At 41.3% G+C, this 18,162-nt stretch overlaps 2 protein-coding genes across 7 annotated transcripts; one reads left to right on the top strand and one right to left on the bottom strand.

Annotated features, from left to right (window-relative positions):
• Positions 1-744: 744 nt before the first annotated feature.
• On the top strand, positions 745-5,739 carry si:dkey-246e1.3. Of its 4 annotated transcripts, none has more exons than XM_037104630.1 (4): positions 745-942; positions 1,708-1,871; positions 2,001-2,097; positions 3,337-5,739. In XM_037104630.1, the coding sequence occupies exons 2-4, from the start codon at positions 1,745-1,747 to the stop codon at positions 3,674-3,676; spliced, it is 564 nt and encodes a 187-aa protein (XP_036960525.1). In that variant the 5' UTR covers positions 745-942; positions 1,708-1,744; the 3' UTR covers positions 3,677-5,739. The 4 variants fall into 4 exon arrangements, with proteins under 4 accessions (XP_036960525.1, XP_036960504.1, XP_036960514.1 ...); XM_037104609.1 differs by having other exon boundaries at positions 1,655-1,871; XM_037104619.1 differs by having other exon boundaries at positions 810-821; positions 1,655-1,871.
• A 141-nt stretch (positions 5,740-5,880) lies between these two features.
• xpnpep1 (X-prolyl aminopeptidase (aminopeptidase P) 1, soluble) lies at positions 5,881-17,577 on the bottom strand. 3 transcript variants are annotated; one of them, XM_037104571.1, is made up of 20 exons: positions 17,421-17,577; positions 16,200-16,324; positions 15,825-15,888; positions 15,321-15,425; positions 14,866-14,958; positions 13,818-13,961; positions 13,437-13,532; positions 12,075-12,156; positions 11,493-11,703; positions 10,780-10,869; positions 10,604-10,654; positions 10,307-10,365; positions 9,862-9,939; positions 9,688-9,759; positions 9,208-9,268; positions 8,925-8,994; positions 7,875-8,048; positions 6,694-6,770; positions 6,480-6,578; positions 5,881-6,169 (listed from the first exon to the last, which is right to left on the bottom strand). In XM_037104571.1, exons 2-20 carry the CDS (start codon positions 16,314-16,316, stop codon positions 6,050-6,052), a joined length of 1,863 nt encoding a protein of 620 aa, XP_036960466.1. In that variant the 5' UTR covers positions 16,317-16,324; positions 17,421-17,577; the 3' UTR covers positions 5,881-6,049. The 3 variants fall into 3 exon arrangements, with proteins under 3 accessions (XP_036960466.1, XP_036960483.1, XP_036960473.1); XM_037104588.1 differs by lacking the exon at positions 17,421-17,577 and adding an exon at positions 16,622-17,342; XM_037104578.1 differs by lacking the exon at positions 17,421-17,577 and adding an exon at positions 16,556-17,341.
• Positions 17,578-18,162: the final 585 nt, after the last annotated feature.

The following is an 18,162-nucleotide window of genomic DNA, read 5'->3' as shown; positions in this document are numbered from 1 at the left end:
CTGATCCTTACAATCAATTAATTAAAGGAGAAAATCAAAGAGAGTTAAACTAGCATCTGTTCCTCCGCGAACAACTAAACAGTAAAACAACCTGCTTTTGCCTTAAAGCTACAATCCTGGAGAGCTGGCAAGATTTGAAAGTGGCACCTCCTCTAAGTTCCACCCCCCCACCATCCCGTCAGTGCTCCGTCCAAAGCCACGCCCCCACAAACTTGAACGGGCATCTGGCAGTGGAACACAGCAGGGAGAAGGAGATGCAGCACTCCAGATGAATTTAGCACGAAGCAGACAGGAAGTAAAGTGCCGAAATAACAAACAACATCCGGTTACTTTTCAAAATAAAACACTCCGTGGTGACACCAGCACACGTCGTGAGTTCAGCTGTCTACCATACTGCGCCATGGCGGACTCAATCCGCAACTGGTGGGGACTGCCGGAAGGTGGAGCAAAACCGGATTGGAGCCGCAACGTAGTGGACCATATCCAGTGGAAACTGGGCCAACTCATTAGCCATTCTCATGGCTAAAAACAACACACAAAGAAGCTAAGGTTAGCATTGGGCTAATACGAGCTACAAGTTGGCAGACTTAACATTTTTCATGAAAATAACAAATCTCCCAAAACAAAACAAATCATTACCTGTCAAACAGAAAGACAGCAACCTCTGCATCACTTTTCAGGTCCTTCACATGCCCCAGTTGTCTCCACCACTCAAACGCAGCACCGATGTTGACTCGGGTCTGACTTCTTTCTTGATCCAGAGCCTATTTCGTCGCAGCCATTTCTGCCTCAGGCTTTCTTTTCCTTGCCTTTTTAGCGGGGTGAGCTGTTACAAATAACACTGACTGCATTTTCTCTGCCATTGTAATCAAATGACCATCTTCTCCTGAGCTCCATATTTCTGCAGAAGAGTGTGCTGAATATTTCCGGCATCAGTGAAAGGTAATGTGTGCACGCACAGAGGAGGGAGGGACAGAGGGGGGCGCAGGCAGAGCGAGACATGAAGGCATCCGACCAATCTGTGCTATTCGGGAGGAAAAGCACGGATTGGTCAGTTTTTTATCAGTCCTGAAGCTGCCACAGAGGTCTAATTATGTTTGTTCCTTTTTCTGAATTCATAATGTATGGACTACTCTCAGGATAGCAGGACCATTTCACCCAGTATAACAAAATGTATTTCTGAACAACATTACAGACCCTAACTTTAATGAATGAGTAAAAATAAATAATCAGTACTATGATATTCTCGGTTATACTTACATATACATGCAGGGTTACACTGAATTCTGGGAACATGTGATGCCTTTTTCTGACATGTTATAGATCAAAAAATACTTTTCAGATGTACTGATAATGTAAGCAGTCACTAGTTGAAGCCCTTGCGGGCTCATTAGAACACTATATTTGAAGTTAGCTGTAATTACGTGCCTCTTTGTTTCCTCACACATATTTTCAGCAGACAAACTCTGTGGTTTTGGGTCAGCACCCAGAGCTTATTACAAAAAAGGCCCCCCCCCCCCCGCCCCCGTGTACCCCCAAAAAGCGCCGCACAGAATAATGAGCAGTAAACAAGGGGAGGAGAGGAGAGGAGGGAGAAGAGGGGGGTGTTCAACTTGAACTGAGGGGGTGACAAAAGAGGGGGGTGTCTCCACAGCGACCGAGTCGAGCTGTTTGGGTCACATGGCCTGGGTTTCTATTGAATCCCAGTGAGAAGAGGCTTGAAGCTCAGCCTTTAGTGCATGTTATGGAAGCCCATGGCAGCAACATGAGTGGAGCCCAGCAGGACCGAGCAATGACAGCGGACAGCCTCCACCCGAACGGGACGGCAGCGTTGGGTCTATATGACCAGGAGATGAACTCAGCTCAGTTGGGTGTGTTGGACTCTTTCCTATCAGATTCATTGCTTTAATGTCACTGGGCTGTCATTGTGAAGTCTAACCGCATGAATTGCAGTGTTTGTTCTGAGTGACCCTCGTTTTTTTTTTTCTTCTTCTACCCAGAATTCAAAGTGTTTAACATTGTTATCATCGTCCTGGCCTTCTGTATTCTCACCATCACTGGCCTGTACTGCATCATTGTCTGCTACAACCGCAGCAGGTGAGGACCACATATCAGATGTGACATTTAAAGCCCCCCTCCAGTCAAAAGTGTGTTTGTCCTCCTGTTCCTACACTTGACTGTTTGAGCTCCACTGTGCAGAGTGACGTATGTGCAGAGTTTGACATTGCCTGCTGAAAGCGTGCATGTTCTCTGTGCTCACTGAAAAACTGATTTTAAGAGGCGGGCCTACAAGTGTGATTTGTGACATCACAACAATTTGGAAGCCAATCCTGGTCCAATAATTTGCAAACACAGTGTGTGCTAAGGAAAGGTTCCAGTGCACATACACTGATGTGGACAATGCTGTGAAGTAGCAGACATCTCATGTTCAGACGTTCAGCGTCTGGAATGAAATATATATAAATATTTATATATTGTTGAAGGAGACGCGAATTGTGAGGATTTTAATGTGGTAATTATATCTGTGAAAAACATTTTAAGCATTTTTTATGGAAGGCTCTTTAAAAGTTGTGATATGGTAGAATTGGCCACCTGTCAAACAAAAAAAACAAAAGGGGGCAGCATATCACCAGAGAAACTGCTAATTGCTGCTAACTGTGGTTTAGACTGTGAGCTCAGAGCACTGCTAGCAGAGGAGCTTTGGACCTGGACTGGCCAGGGCCACCTTGTTAGCATGCTAACTGTGCAGGGCTGTTATTTCTTCACATTCTGTTGGTAATTTTAGTCAAGTTTTAAATGTTTTAAACTAAGTTATATTGCACTGTTAAAAACAAGTGCATTTATCCCTCTGCGGAGTGTTAGTTTTTAATAGTGTTGTTGATAACATTCAGCCACTAAATGTGGCATTCATCTTCCCTCCTCAAGTAGCCAGTTGGTTACACTACCTTTACATTGTTAACGCTAGCTATCTAACGATAATGTCGCTGAAGGTAGCTAACATCAGTTTAACTACTGGTGGCTAGCTGACATCAGCAAGCTAACATTGGGGCAATACAGTATGCTGGGCGTGTACTGTTAAACTCAGTCATTATTACATTTATTTTGCTACAAACGGGCAACTACCAAGACTGTTGGTGCTGACTGTTGGTGATAGGACAACAATTCTTACATATTACACCTTTAATTCACAAGCATAATAATGTTTTTGAGGCAAAGAGATACTTTTATTCTGCACCTTTTAGATGTATTGACTACATGAAAATGTTATCAATGTGACCTTTAAAGCCACCGAAAATCCAGTGTCATTAATGCCATTCCTGTCATCCTCTTCACCAGGCAGTCAAAGAGAGCCCATGTGTATGAGAGTGCAGTGACCCAAGGCGAGTCACTGGACCCTGTGGCGGTCAGAGCGGTGAAGAGGTCGACCAGCTTCATCAACCCTCTGGCCTTCTTCAGGAAACCGGAGGCAGCAAAGGACAACTCCAGGATCTATTACATCTACAGTAACCCTCTGCCTGTGGGTCTGAAAGAGGAAGAGGAGGAGTGGAGGACCAAAGCCCTGCAGGGACCAGAGAAGCAAACTGCACCGTCGCTGCCACTGTCGTTTCAGGAGTACGCCAGTGACCCTACAAGTGGCGTCGTCCTGGACCCTCCCATCTTTTACATGCAGCTCTGAAGCCGGGGAGGAAGGGAGAAGTTGTCTGAATGCCACAAGAGCCTGATGATTCTGAAAGGTCTGAGGTTTGACACATGCTGCTGTGTCTATCAAAAGTTATGTCACCATGTACCATGTAGGGGCTTTGTTGAACCTCCACAAGTTATGCTGTCTAAAGGTAGTTACTTACTTATTTACTTAACACTCACAATCAGTGTAATCAGTCTGTCGGAGGAAGTAGATCATCAGAGCGATCGCAGTTTTCAGGAATTCAACATGCAAACAGGCAGGTCCATTGTTAACTGAGTTACTCACGTGTGGGTGGTATTAATCAGAGGTTCCATAAAGACAAACATGCTGTCAGTCATTCCACTGACTGACACAAAGATGCATGGATAAGAACAGAGGTTCACTGTGTTTCTCTGGCACTATAAATCAAGTCAATCTAAAAGGGCGTGCAGATTAATTACAGGCTGTGATGTCTTCTCACATCGTGCTGAGTCATGGAAGTATGAGGAAATGTGTCAAAGATATCAAAGGTGTTGGCCAGTGATGCTGACAAAATGGAAATATGACGGAAACAAAAACAGTCAGAAGAAGAGCAACTTTATTAGTTACAAATGAGGAAATGTTTTTCTTGGCTCATATTATGGACTAAAAGCTTTACTTCAGTGAAACTGAATGTGATAACAGAATGAAAAGAAGAAGAACAGCAACGTAAATAGTTCATGAAGCGAAAACATTTCTCTGCCAGGGTGACCGCAAGCACGCCACACTTACTGTAAGTCTGTGAAGTCCTTCCTTTAACATTGTGAAGGAGAAACAATGTTTGATTTAGCAGAACAGATCGTCAAACACTGATGCTTTTGGATGGCGGTCAGTTCGACCTACCAACCACAAGCTTTGATATTTGAGGAGATGGGACGGTGACTCTACAAACTCAACTATCTTACCAATTCAAACCTCTAAAAGGATATCTGCAGAACTTCTGTGTTGTGATAGAAGCCAGTTGTCTATGTTAGCTGTCTCCATTTCTAAACTAGTGCAAAATCTGACCCGAGTTCAGAAAGAAATCTACAGCGCAGAAGCATTAAACTACTTTAAGAGATCATCCACAGGCTTGTTGAGGCAACCGAGAGAGACAGGGGGAAGGTATCATTTCGTCATTCTACATAGAGCCCCTTTATAGGGGCAGTTCAATTCAGTTTAGTTAGAATCAGCCTGTAGAAGCTGGTTTTTACCATCCTCTGAAAAAGTTAACCAGATGATGTCACAAGGTTTATCTCAGCAAAGGCTTGAAGAATACAAATGTAGAGCAGAAAGCCTACATTAACGACCGGTGTGATAAGTTTGAAAGAGGTGCACATTTTGAAGGAGATAGGCTATCAAGTTGCATTTTATGAAATGTTAGATTTAGTTCTTCAGAGGTTGAAAATCAGATATTTTGTTCAATGCTATTTCAATCTTGACCAGTATTTGTGTTAATCTGTCTCTTGTGAGTCCCTGTTGTAGCTTAAAACCCTAACATACAACTCTTCAAGCTTAGTTTTTTAAGCAGATTTTTTTGACTTGCTGCCTAATTTGTTATCAGAGAGAACAACAAAGTATCTTATATTGGACCATTCAGATTCATTAGATTCTACTTTATTAAAGTGCCTAAGTAACAGTTTCAGCCAAAAGAAAGCATATGTCTCTGTCCCTAAATCACAAATACAGGACTATAAGGTACCTTTTGGGGCTCTTGGTCGTTAGCAGGGCTATGGAGCATTTTTTTCACACTAACATGATCCATGGTGCTGCAATGTTTGACAGACGGCGGAGTAACATGCTTTTTAGCACAGCGACATGCCAGCAAAAGCAGGCACAAAGATGAATTCAAGCTACCAAACGTGGACATAAACAATACAGTATATGTTTCTAAATGGCTTTGCTAATGTGCTATAAGACACAAAATGCATTAAACATGTGTTTGAGACCTTAAAGACACCCATAATGCATTTTAGTAAGGAACACTAAATATAAACAGTGATTTTTATTAAGATAGAGTTTAAATACTGTACATACTTGATTTATTTTTCCCACACTTTCTACAGTGCTTTGTCTAAATGTAAAAGGAATTTCTTCCGCATTCTGATTTACAAAATGCTGGTTTGACAGGCTGCACATCATTCGTCATCATTTGGGAAAGGTGACACCAGCTAATAAACACAGGGAAGTCCAGATGTTTTTTTTTAAATGATCTTTAATAAAACTGCAGGTACGATGTGATTTACAAAAGAAGCAGAGCGTGAGACACAGAGAAAGATGAGAAAAATACAAACGATTAACACTGCAGAGCAATCGATCGTTCAGTACTTCTGGGAAAAACGGGTCGGACTGCACAGGAGTCGGTCCTCAGGCGATCGGCTGGGTCTCTCTGATCAGCCACTCCAGCGCGTCCTTCCTGCCCTGCCTCTCCAGCTCTGCTCCGACCACCTCCCGGCACTTCCTGTGGTACTCGTTCACCCAGTCCCGCTACAGGACAGAAATGATAGGCCGTCAAAACATGAAGAGACTGTGTTCAAGTAGCGTATGAAACAGAAAAGTCAATTTAAATAGTTTGGGACTTTAATATAGGTCATGTAAAGATTAATTTTCCTATTTTCTCACATTTATTCTACAACTCTTGTTAAGTAGGCTTCATTTAATGTCTTGTTGTATTTCGAGTGTTCTTTACGTTTACAATAAAAAAAAATGAAAAAAAAAACTCTTGAGTTTCGATTTTTAAATTGAATAGTTGGATTTATTTCGAACATTTAACATAACCACGCTGGATATCCCTCACCTCCTTCTGAGTGAGCAGCTCAGTGCTCATCATCTTGACTTGGATAGGAACCAGAGTGAGCGGCTCAAATGTCAGACTGCCTCGGTTTCTGTAGTTGTACTGAACACAAATGGGTGAGAGAACATAAACATTACTGATAAGGCAGCAGAACAACTGTTTCCTCTGGTGTTAAACATCTGAGTGTGAACAGCACTCCACTATGTTTGGGACCTACTTTGGGCTTAGTTGGTACAACAAGGACCACGTTTTCAATACGAATACCAAAAGATCCGTCTTCATAGTACCCAGGTTCTGGAAAAAAGGAAGAGAATGAGATGAGCATTTGACAAGCAGACAAAACAATCCATTTTATGGAAACAGTGCGTTTGTGTCGAGGTGTTTTAAACTTGTGCAAACATTTCCACTTGACGAGAATAAAAAACTGCCATTAGAATCACATTAAATGATTGCATGACGTGACAAAGAGAACTCAGTCAGTGTTTCCTCTACAATCAGTGGTGGGACATTAAATACTGTTAGCACGGGAGTAAACCTTTATTCATGATCCAATAACTAAACTACAAACAACATAGCAGCAATCACTTTTGGCACTAGAACCAAAAGTAAGACCAACAAAGATAGACACACAACATTTATTTCTGGAGGTGTTCCCTTATCTGCTGATCACACAGACGATTTGCAAGAAAGGTGGCTGCAGTGCAACTGTTGTTTACTTATGGTACCAGCACCTGGCATGTGAAACTGTTTTGTGCTGCACAATATGTTTGCATAACAGCATGTAGACGCAGATACGAGTTTCAATCAAGGACGCAAATTTTAAGCAATTTCTTTTCTCAATGTTTGGCTTCCTTAACACTTGATTATCATTATTTATTATTATTTCTAATTTATTAAATATGTTGGATAATTGTTCAATTAGAAAATTGTTTTTAACTACAGACTCCATCTGTGTTTGATGCAGAATCAGAGTAGGCTACAACCACCAGCTTACTTGAATGATGAACTAAATGACACAAAATAAAACTTTATTTTAATTGTGCTAGTCCCGTCTGTCGCTAAGCAACAAGTGGCCCCACATAATACAGACCATACTGAGGCTACAAAATGGATAAAACAAATAATATCAGTTTGTATAGAATATATTTTTGTATTCTAATTAATAACATTTCTCATACCAGTATTTTGTGTTTTACTTTGACATATTTGACAAGCAAGTATTTTTAACTTTAAAACAACATATATTTTGAATATCTGGGCCCATTTCTGATAGCTGGTTACCACGTTTTTAAACTGGTATTCAAATTATAAAAAGGTATTTAAAATTTCTCAACGACAATTTATTAATAACATTCATGGCTAAAGTACAACTCCAGCCCGCCCTGCCCTCTGCCATACCATCACTGACGATCATGCCGGCCTCCAGAGGTTCATCAGCGAAGGTTTTGTAGCTGATGCCGCAGGGCCCCTCATGGACGTTGAGGAAGCAGCCCACGCCGTGGCCCGTACCGTGAAGATAGTCCAGCCCTGAATCCCACAGAGCTGCGCGGGCAAACGAATCCAACAGGTGGCCTGAGGAGGGAACACAGGGTGAGAGCTTGAGATCAAACTCTGTCGGAAGAAATACACTCAAGACTCATCAGTTTCTTTGTTTGTTCGTTTGTTTTTCTTCAAATTTTTGATGGCACAAATACTTTATCCTTATACAAATGCGATACTGAATATGTTTCTCCATGTATAAGCACTGTTAACCAGGCTGCTGTGCTGCCTTCCCTTCAGTGCATGCTGGGAAATGAGCACGCAGATGCATGAATAATTGAACTTTTGCTCCTTGTATGATGAAGCAAGTCATGGTGATGATTTACTTTGATTATCTTTATCAGATGTGATATCTTAGAAACCACTCCTCAGATTTTATGACAGATGTAACTTTGTGACATGCTGTATCATGTTTGTAATGTTTTATAAAAATGTCTAGGAAACACTAAAATAAAGGTTGAGTTATGTAATCATGTTAGCTTGAAGTTAATTGGAGCACAGTGTGTCTCTCCTCTCAACATTTGCGCTTGAGTTCTTATGGTTCTGTATTTTTCATGTGTCTTTACTGTTCATTTTAGTTTTTTTTAATGTTCTTGTTTTAGTTAACTTACTTAACTCTCATAACTATGGCCTTTCCTTGAGCTTGAAAAAACTGAATTTTCTGATTAAACAGGATTAGTTTTCGATTCACTAAAAGGATGCCTGCATCATTCTTGAGTGACTACATGTTCCCTGTTGAACACATTTTTGACTGAGAGGGAAAAAAGTAGAAATATTGTGCATCTGAAAGAGTCACTGGAGCCTCACTTTTGTTTGTGAACATGTTTGAATTTAAAAATGCATTGTTTAATACTTGAAAACACTATATACAATGACAGACAAGTGTCATGTTGGAGTAGACGACAGCACCTTTCGTTCCATTGGGGAAAACAGCAGCACTGACAGCTATGTGTCCTTTGAGCACATAGGTAAAGCATTCCTAGAGAGAGCACATGATACAAAGTGAAATAAATGATATTCAAATAAAAATCACTGTGGGGATGAAGTCAGTCAATGTTTGACGACAGGTAAATGATTCTTAGTTTAGTTCTGACAAGTTGAAAATAAAAATGATCCAAACCAGTTAAATCCTACCTGGATATCAGACATTTAGACAAATGAAAACAGAGCACTAGTCAATGTACAAATGTACCTTCTCGAAAGCAGACGGTGTCCCAAAGTGCATGGTGCGTGTGACGTCTGTGGTTCCATCACTGCCAAAGACACAATATGGATGCAGATGTTTAATGTGTAACGCACAAAAAAAAAAAAAAAATCCTATTAGGTCTACTGGTTTCATGGTATTGTACCATGGTGTGAAACTTGATGGTTTTCATGTACATTTACTCATCTTTGGGATTGAATATAGGCCATATTCTTTTTTGAAATTGCAATAAATAATAATTTGTTCAACCAAAAGAAACTCTTCTGCTTAATGTAATGATATTGGTGCAACACCATATACTGTAACACTGTGATATGACAGTACTCATACCATGTCAAACTTAGCTCCTATGGTGTCTGTGCTCTTAGTATTAACAGGCACGTGGGTGAAATGTTTAAGTCATACCAATACAACACATTACAAGTTAGCCTAAATGCAACTGGTGTGTGTGATAAGTATCTTGTTTACATGTATTGAGCTCCTGAGTCAATTAGGTAAACTTCATTCAAGGAGAGGGTTCTGTTGGTTTCAGGCAATGGTCTAAAGGAAAAAGGGAACAAAAGTCAGGATTAAAAGACTCAACTTAACTAATACAGTTACACAGATGTAACACTCCTGAATCTGTTTCATTAACCAACTGACCTGTAATGTATGATCGCCCCGTTAGGACCAACGCTGGAAATCGTGGGGAAACTAAGACCAACAAAATCTTTCTGTTGACTGAATGAGACACAGGGAACAATCATACACAAGAATGCACACTTTTGCCTTAAATGTTAACCTGTTACATGGGAAAATACTCTTGTGAGAAAAATTAAAAAGGCTGTGCACTGAGAGCATAAAACATCTTGAAATGGAACAAAGAATTATCGTTGGAATCTTCAATGCTACACTTCCATGTCCAGGAGAGGGGGGTATAACTCCAGAGTACTCGCTGACGTCACACCTCAGAGAGCTTTTTTTTTTTCAAACAGTCTTTAAGGCATTAGTAGTTACTTGGAGTTGAACTTGATGTGCTCATCAACACAACAAATGAAAACAAATGTGTTTGTTTTTTCTTTTAAGCCTTTGGGAAGAAAAAACCCACCTGCGTAATTCTTCTGCCTTATCAGCAGCAGAGATCTCTGTCACGTTGCCTTTTGGAATCTACAAAGCAATCATAAAGCACCTAGTCATGCAGGAAGAGTTGAAACAACACTGACATATTCTCCAGCTCAAGCAGATCAGCAATGTCAGAGTCACCATTTGAGACTAGCTAGGTTTTGGTGCATTAGTCTAAACAACAGCCTTGTTTAATTCTAATGTGAGAAACCTGTGAATACAGCCTTGAGGAATCTGTTCTTTTTTTACCATGGGATGACCTTAAAAAAAATATTTAGAATACCTCCTTTTCCAACCAGGCAAAGAGTTCACAGAGGGCAACTGCATCCTTGATCTGTTGGGGAAAAGTTCAGAAGATGTAAATCATTTTCTGTGACGGAAAAAAACGGTTTATGAAGATGCCATAAAGTCAGTAATTAGGACATGCTAGAGATTTTGAAGTGGTCCAAAGGTTCTTACATGGGCCATTTTCATGCCTTGAATCTCAGTGGCGTTCTTCACTGCCTTGGCTAGGCAGAGTGGAGTGTAGGGAATTGCACTCCTGTGGGCCTGAGATGGATAAAAATAAAACAGAATTTAAAAAAAAAAGAATTGAGTTTTGCACCTCGAGTTCTACTGATGCATATACGCTGAATTACTGTGTTGTTGTGCTGTCATCAACAACACATCAAGGTAGACAACCGGCAGCTGATTTGCATTGCAGAAATGCGCAAAATCGAACTTGTATGTTTCTGTTGTCATTGCCAGTTGAATCTATTGTATTTAAAGAGATGTTTTGCTAGCATCGTTGACATCTACCCAAAGCAACATCTGACCATTGGTCAGACTAACTGCTCGTTTGGGGTAAATCCAAGATGTTTTCTTTAGTGTGTGTGGCCTAACAAGTAAATTAGGACCCTCATTACATTCAACATAACTGAAAGTGGAAAAACTGGATTTAAAAACAAAAGCAGCAAAACTGCAATGTAGATCAGTTGGAGAAATGCCAAAGTTAAACCAAGCACACGAAGAAAATCTTTCAGCAAGAGCCATTTTGTAGTATGAGGATGTAGATGATGAGATCTGATCATAGCTCAAGTTATGCTACCAGGAAAAATGCAATCAAGATACTCTAGAGACAATGAAATGACCTACATAAAAACGCTAATCTAGGTGTGACGGTGCCCTCTCACCTTGGGGATGACCTGTGTGAGAGCACAACTGGCCTTGTCACAGATCCACACTTTGTCCTTGGGGCCCTGTGTGGCGCAGATGGCCTGCAGCTCGGTGTAGACCGACTCGTACGGGAACGTCTGGATGCTGAGCTCGGGCTTGCTGGGGGAGTCGAGCTGCAGATGGTCTCTCAAGGCGGGGTCAGAGAGACGCTTCAGGTCCACAAAAAGCCTGCAGAGAGGAAGGGGAAGTTCAGAGAAGAATGTAAAAGACTTTTCAAATATATCCTTCTCAATTCTCAACTTTTTGCAGTCCTTCTCAAATGACTGTAACAACTTATTGATTCTAACACAATTGGGAACTGTCTGTATGTTGCAGCTCCAGTAATCAATCAAGTCACATTTCCAATTGCCTCAGATGGCTTCACAATCTGTATAGTGTGCAACACCCACTGTCCCTAAACCCCCAATTTGAGTAGGGAACGCTCCTCCCAAGCAACTTTTTAGCAGGAATACAAATAAAAGAAACACAAGAGTCCTGATTTGGACAATTAACAGAGGATGAATCAAGCCAACATGTTGCTGCATTGTGTTATGTCTTACCTTATCGTGTTCATTCCCACGATGGCATAGGCGAAAAAAACTGGGTTGTACTCAATGTCTGCACCACGGAGGTTAAAAAGCCCTAAGAAAAGAAAAACAACAGAACATCACATTTGATTAACATTTAATCAATTTAAAGAAAGTAGGCACTTGAGGGGGCTCTGTGGAATTTGTGCTGTGCTGGAAGTTGAAGCACTAAAGAATGAGCTCAAAGTCACATCCTTTGTTCTGTCATGGACAGTCCGACCCGAGTCCTTCAAAAAGACATCCACATCCACGTCAAGCAGCATTAAACAACTTAAACTAATCCTCCACAGGCTTGCAGAGACAACCAAGAGAGACGGGAGAGGTCTTACATTTCATGTCATATGACAGTCTGCTTAGATATGGCTACTAAAAAAAACGATTACTGCATGTAAATGACCACAAATTGTATAGAACCCCTTTGGACAGAGTATCTTTAGATAGAGTATCTTTACCTTTTTGAGGTGTCTATGCCAACAAGAAAACAGTGTAAAGACTGTCTACGCTAAAACCTCAAGTACAATGCAAAGTACAATATGTTTGGTGTTAAATATCAGTGTTATTGGACTGCCAATTATTCTTCGCGGATGCCTGAGCAAATCCCCTTCAGTTGAACACCCATCGAAACCCTCTAATCTGAATTCTACCTGATGACAATCAAAATCAGCATTACTCTAATTAACACAAACTCTCAGACAAAACAATCAGAGTTGAGAGCTCATTAGGCACACTGAATGAGGTGCTCCAACAGGCATGTAGAGGGACACCGTGCATCCCCGGGTCCTTGGATCGTGATCATGTATCAAAACGGACTCGTGTCACAGGACTCATGTTGCATATGGCGGCAGCATTAACGAAAAAAACTGTACTCCATACATCAACAAATGAGGCTTTTTCACCCATTGTTTGTCTGGGCTGACATGTTAAGCCCCAGGATTTTAACATGTTTCAGACTGCAGGATAGCTCCATCCATAGCCTAGGGCTTAATAAACCATACTCTGGTTAACCTGGCAAACACAGGATTAAGATTTCTTGTAAGCTGGGAACAAAAAGGTCCAGTCAAATGAGAAGTTCTTATGAGTCTTCTCAAGATTTATAACTGTGAAAATCCATTGGTGCAACTACTTACAAACGAGTACAGTGTAATTTACTTGCTATGTACTTACTCATGTACATTAGTTTTGCTAAAACACCTCCTCTTTTTCATACTGCGTTTACTGTCTGCCACATATGTCGCTGGTTACAGTAAAGCATCTCAACACTCCCATTACTGTGTTCTAGTTCCTGCATTGAAGTACTAATTGCCCCAATGTGAATGTCTGTGAAATGAACCATACACGCAATCTCGTCCAACGCTGTGGCAACAAACCAGGTGATTTTCCTCTCAGTCATCTTGGCTCGCAGCGCTGTGATCTTGTCTTGCCAGGTCATACCTGAAAAAAAAAACAAAAAAACGCAATGCTCATCAGCTTGGCATGAGATTCCTGTTCCCCCAAAAAAGCCTGTATATCTAGTTACACAGAACTGAAGCCTTTATTTTGTTTAGCTTGGAAGCTAAAGATAAGACAGGTAAACTGAAGAAACTAAATGTAATCCAAAATAAAGTCAACATTCTGTTTCATTTTGTAAAGTTCTGGACAGGTCTCTAAAGATAACAAAAAAAAAAACAAAAACATGTACTTGTAGTAATAATGATGCCAAACCAGCTTTGCTCTTACCGGTGTAGTCTTGTCCTAGGGCGCGGAGTTGTGTGCTGGGTCTTTCTGGGCGGTCCGTCCACACCGCATCGATAAGGTTATCCTGCACTGCCACCAGAGAGTGGCCGGCACCGGACAGCGCCTTGGACATGTTCTTCCACTGATCTGAAACAGGACAAAAATGATACAGCATTTTATAAACAACATGATGACAAGGCTCAGCAGGAAGTAAAAATAGTCTGCATTATCACAGCATGGGGGACCTGCCTAGAAACCTTATACATTTTCCAGTTAATGTGCAACACACACATATTATTCTGTTTATTCCATTATTGTCACGCAAAAAAAAAAAGATCATCCCCACTATTCCTGAATCATATCGCAGTCTTAATATCTGTCAAAATAATGATAATATGATATTCTGACCATATTGTGCAGCTCTAGATACTGTTACAATATGTTGCGCAAGATAAAGATGACATCATGATGCTGCCATTCTGTGATATTTGACACATTTCAGATCAGTCAACGATCACACATGACAATGTCTGTGTAACTGAAGAAAAAATATCCCTACACTGGCAAAAGAGCAGGATTAATGTACTTATTTACTTCATTGTGAGGTCTGTTTCTCATGATTTTATAAAGTGACAGTGACCGACAGTCCACGTTTGCCATCATTCTGATCTAAATTGGCCATTATCTAACAAGGCTGTACTTTCAGAAAGCAGAACAGTGAGGGAAGGATGTCACACTACAAACACTTTTTACACAGTCATGAAGTTGTGACTCCTCAAAGTCAAATTATCAGGGGAGTCTGTTAAGATTGCCTTTTTGATGTGCCAGTGTGTCGGTGACGTCTAGCAGGTAGAAGCAATACCTTTTATTCCTTTGTCGATATTTCGTCCAACCACTAATGTTTCATGCTGTACAATTTTGTACATTGTAATTTAAAATTCAAAATGTAAGACTTCTTTGCTATTTTCCGGGGGATTGCGGTGCTCATATTGCTGTCACTCTAATTGTGTAACCTGCCCTCCCACTAATATTGATCCCAAGTATAACCTACCGGCAGCGATGATCCAAGGATCGACCCCCACTTTGGAGTTCTCTGGCAGGACGCTGATCAGCCAGTCCTCCTGAGAGGGTGTCTCCTTCAGCCCTAGATGTGAGACGGAGAGGCAAAATATGCCTCATCAGTCCTACCATACAGCATGTTTGAGGATTTATTTTCACTGCAAAACACAAGTGGAACAATCTCTGCTGTTGATCCCCAAATTAGGTGAGAACATTCGGACTTAAGCAGTGACACATGTCTTATCGTCAGTGCTGTGAAACAGTTATTGTGATGTGTATAGAGACTACTCAAGTACTCAAAACTAACCACAACATTAAATATGAGAAAAAACTACGGCTTAATGGTCAGTATTTTTTTAATAACTTATAAAATAACTAACTAATAAAATTTCAAAGAGGCTGATTTCATTTTCATCATGTACAAAGAAATCACCACTGCGGCATTACCCATCTTCATGAGGGTCCAGTTGTTGTCCATCTGCTGACTGGCCTGGAGGAAATATCGCCCATCAGTCCACATGGCAGCGTGCTTCTCTGTGACGATGGCTGTGCCTACAAGTCACAACACACAAGGAAGATTTTTATGCAGGAAAATTGATACTGGAAAGGTGATACACTAGTCCACAAGTGTCTGTTTGATACTGTGCAGTAAAAAACTGGGTACAAAGCTGTTCGATAAGTTCTAAGAAGTTAAAGGTGTGTGCCACTGAAATTACAGCTATGAAACTGGAGGATTTACGACAAGCGTGGGTCACCTCGCTTGGAAAAACATGTCTAAGCTTCCATTGTACTGTGCTAACTAAAGTGGACCATGAACCAAGTCCTATCAGGATCTCAGTGGTTTACCCGGAACAGTTTATTTATCACACTGTTTTAGATTTTTTCACAGGAGAAAAGAGATCTATCAATGAACTGCAAGCACCTTGCCCCTGTCACACAAGCAAATCCTACCTGCAGAGCCATTAAATCCGCATATGAATTCACGCCTGCAGTCACACGGTGCGATGTACTCACTCTGAAAGATACAGGGACAGAGAGGGGGAGTGAGATCAGCTTCATTAACAATCAACGTGAAGTGGCCATCCACCAGTCAGACATTTTAAGTGCCACCTTCGCTGCTCCTCTCACATCACATCATGTGTATGGAGAGGGAAAAGGGAGGACCAGTGGGCAGAGGGCTACAATTAATTGCGAAGGTCAGACGAGACGATCAGAAGTCAATCAGGACCAGAATCACGTAAAATAAGCAGGAGTAGCTGCTGCTCTGCTGTGACCTTGTAGCAAACAAATGCAGTATATGTACGTTATGTTTGTGATCGCACTTACCTGGTGTGCATCTCCAGAAGGGACGATGTATGCCTGTATGGGCTCAGAGAAATATTTACAATTCCTCATGGCCTGGCGAAGCTGCCTGAGCAGCTCTCCTGTGATCTTTGGGGACATAGCTGTGCCTGAAATACAAAAATGTAATCCATGAACTTGAAGGCACAAATATTCAAAAGAGTGCTACAGTGCACGTAAAGTGGATGTCAGAATCAAGATGAAGGCTGCTGGTAGTCACTAGAGTAAATGTGGTGAGCATCACACCTAGAATCAAGCAACTGCCCTTCCAAACAAAAAGACGTTTGAGACGTTTCCTCATCTATAATGATTCACATCCACCCTGATTATTTGTAGGTTACCTGACTCTTGGGAAGGCATGTTGACTTCAGGTAAGTGGAGCTGCAGGGTGGCTGACTGTAGCTTACCTCACTATGAACGTGGAGCTCAAAGTCACAGTCCACACCTGGATCTTTAACCAGGTGTAACATGCTGATTAAGCAACAGGAGTTAAATATTAAAAGAACAGACTGGGTGGCTGTAGATTAGTGACCTAGACTAATTCCGCTGCTATAATCTCGTAAAACAAAGGCCAGATGATACTGCACAGCGAGGACTCCACTATCACTATCGCCGCATAACGCGGCGCGAAAAACTTCACGCGTCGACGAATCACGTTGCAGCCTTCTTCACCGAGGAGCTCTGCCATTGGCTGAACGCTCCGCATGCGATTGTTGTTTACAAGTTGGCATTACGTGAATCAGTCGCATCCAATATGTTACACAAGCTAGCTAACTAGCAATAAAACACTTATCTATGATATTCTGTTAACAACTATAAAACCAGAGGGTTTGGTTGGGTGAACTGGCATTTTCTTTTATTCACACGTCACTAAACCTTAACATACAATAACTAATTCATTCAGTTCGCGCTGTTGGCTTTAGTAGAGGGTGTGGTAGTCACATGCCGGTAGCACATTGGTAAAGTTGCTTATTTTTCCAGATTTCGCAGCGCTAGATAAACGCTGTACTCTGAGCACTGAGACCAGACAATAGGGCTACAGACACAGGCGTGGGATGACTGACCGTATCCGTCATTTGAAAACAAGTCAACATCCCTCCGTGCTCGCTCCCTACCACAAGGAAACGGCACGTTAGCTCCCCCACACCGCCGCTAGCTAACGTCGGAGTCCCCCCACATGCAGCCGGTGAACCGCCGAATACACACCCGGTGGTCTCGTCTGGGAAAATGCGGCTCTCGGGTTGTGAAACGAAGCGCTTCTTTGCCAGCCTGGACCTTGTGTTACTTTAGCAGACAGGGGGCTGCCATTTACTTGTTGACGTTTGTTGTCACGTGACTGCAGTGTCCTCCAGTAGACGCAGAGGGATCCAGACTCGCCTCTTTTCCTCTCGGTAACACACACAATGAAGAGCTCAGGGGCCCGAAACAACAACAACAACACGGTTACAGTCCGTGTGCTGCACAGGTAGTCTGAAATTACACGGCTTTCCATAGACTCAGCCATATCAAAAGTAATGTAATTTGGACTCTTAACTACGGAAGTCCAGAACGCCATGGATTTTTCTTTTATTTCTTTTTTTTTTGTTATCTCGGGATAATGACTTATTATCTCGTTATCTCCATATAACAAAGGTTGTTTTCTCGTGATAACGAATTAATTTATTTTGTTATCTCCATATAACAAAAAATGTTTTTTCATGATAACTAACTAATTTGTTATCACAAGAAAACAGTCTTTTTTATATCTACATAATGACATAATAAGTCCTTATCACGAGATAACAGTGCATAAAAAAGAAGAAAAGTCCATGGCCGTTCTCAGCTTCCGTACTTAACATCAAGAGTCCTAGGCCTTTTTTTTTATTTTACTAAGAGTGAAAGGGTTAATACATTGTAATTAATGGCAATGAAGTAATACACTAATATTTTATAACTCATATTTATCGCC

This window comes from Acanthopagrus latus, chromosome 1 (assembly GCF_904848185.1).
Source record: "Acanthopagrus latus isolate v.2019 chromosome 1, fAcaLat1.1, whole genome shotgun sequence".
In the NCBI taxonomy this organism is placed as follows: Eukaryota; Metazoa; Chordata; class Actinopteri; order Spariformes; family Sparidae; genus Acanthopagrus; species Acanthopagrus latus.
Note: the sequence above shows the minus strand (reverse complement) of the source record. Positions and strands in the feature narration are given on the sequence as shown.

Bases quoted from the DNA above. Each gene is read 5' to 3' on its own strand.
- xpnpep1 (XM_037104578.1), bottom strand. The intron at 13,533-13,817 runs GTAAGAGCAAAG...TTTTTTTTTCAG, and splicing joins CCTAGGACAAGACTACACCG to GTATGACCTGGCAAGACAAG. The intron at 9,940-10,306 runs GTGGGTTTTTTC...TGTCTCATTCAG, and splicing joins AAGGCAGAAGAATTACGCAG to TCAACAGAAAGATTTTGTTG.
- si:dkey-246e1.3 (XM_037104630.1), top strand. From the start codon at position 1,745: ATGGAAGCCCATGGCAGCAACATGAGTGGAGCCCAGCAGGACCGAGCA. The intron at 1,872-2,000 runs GTGTGTTGGACT...TCTTCTACCCAG, and splicing joins GATGAACTCAGCTCAGTTGG to AATTCAAAGTGTTTAACATT. The intron at 2,098-3,336 runs GTGAGGACCACA...CCTCTTCACCAG, and splicing joins GTCTGCTACAACCGCAGCAG to GCAGTCAAAGAGAGCCCATG.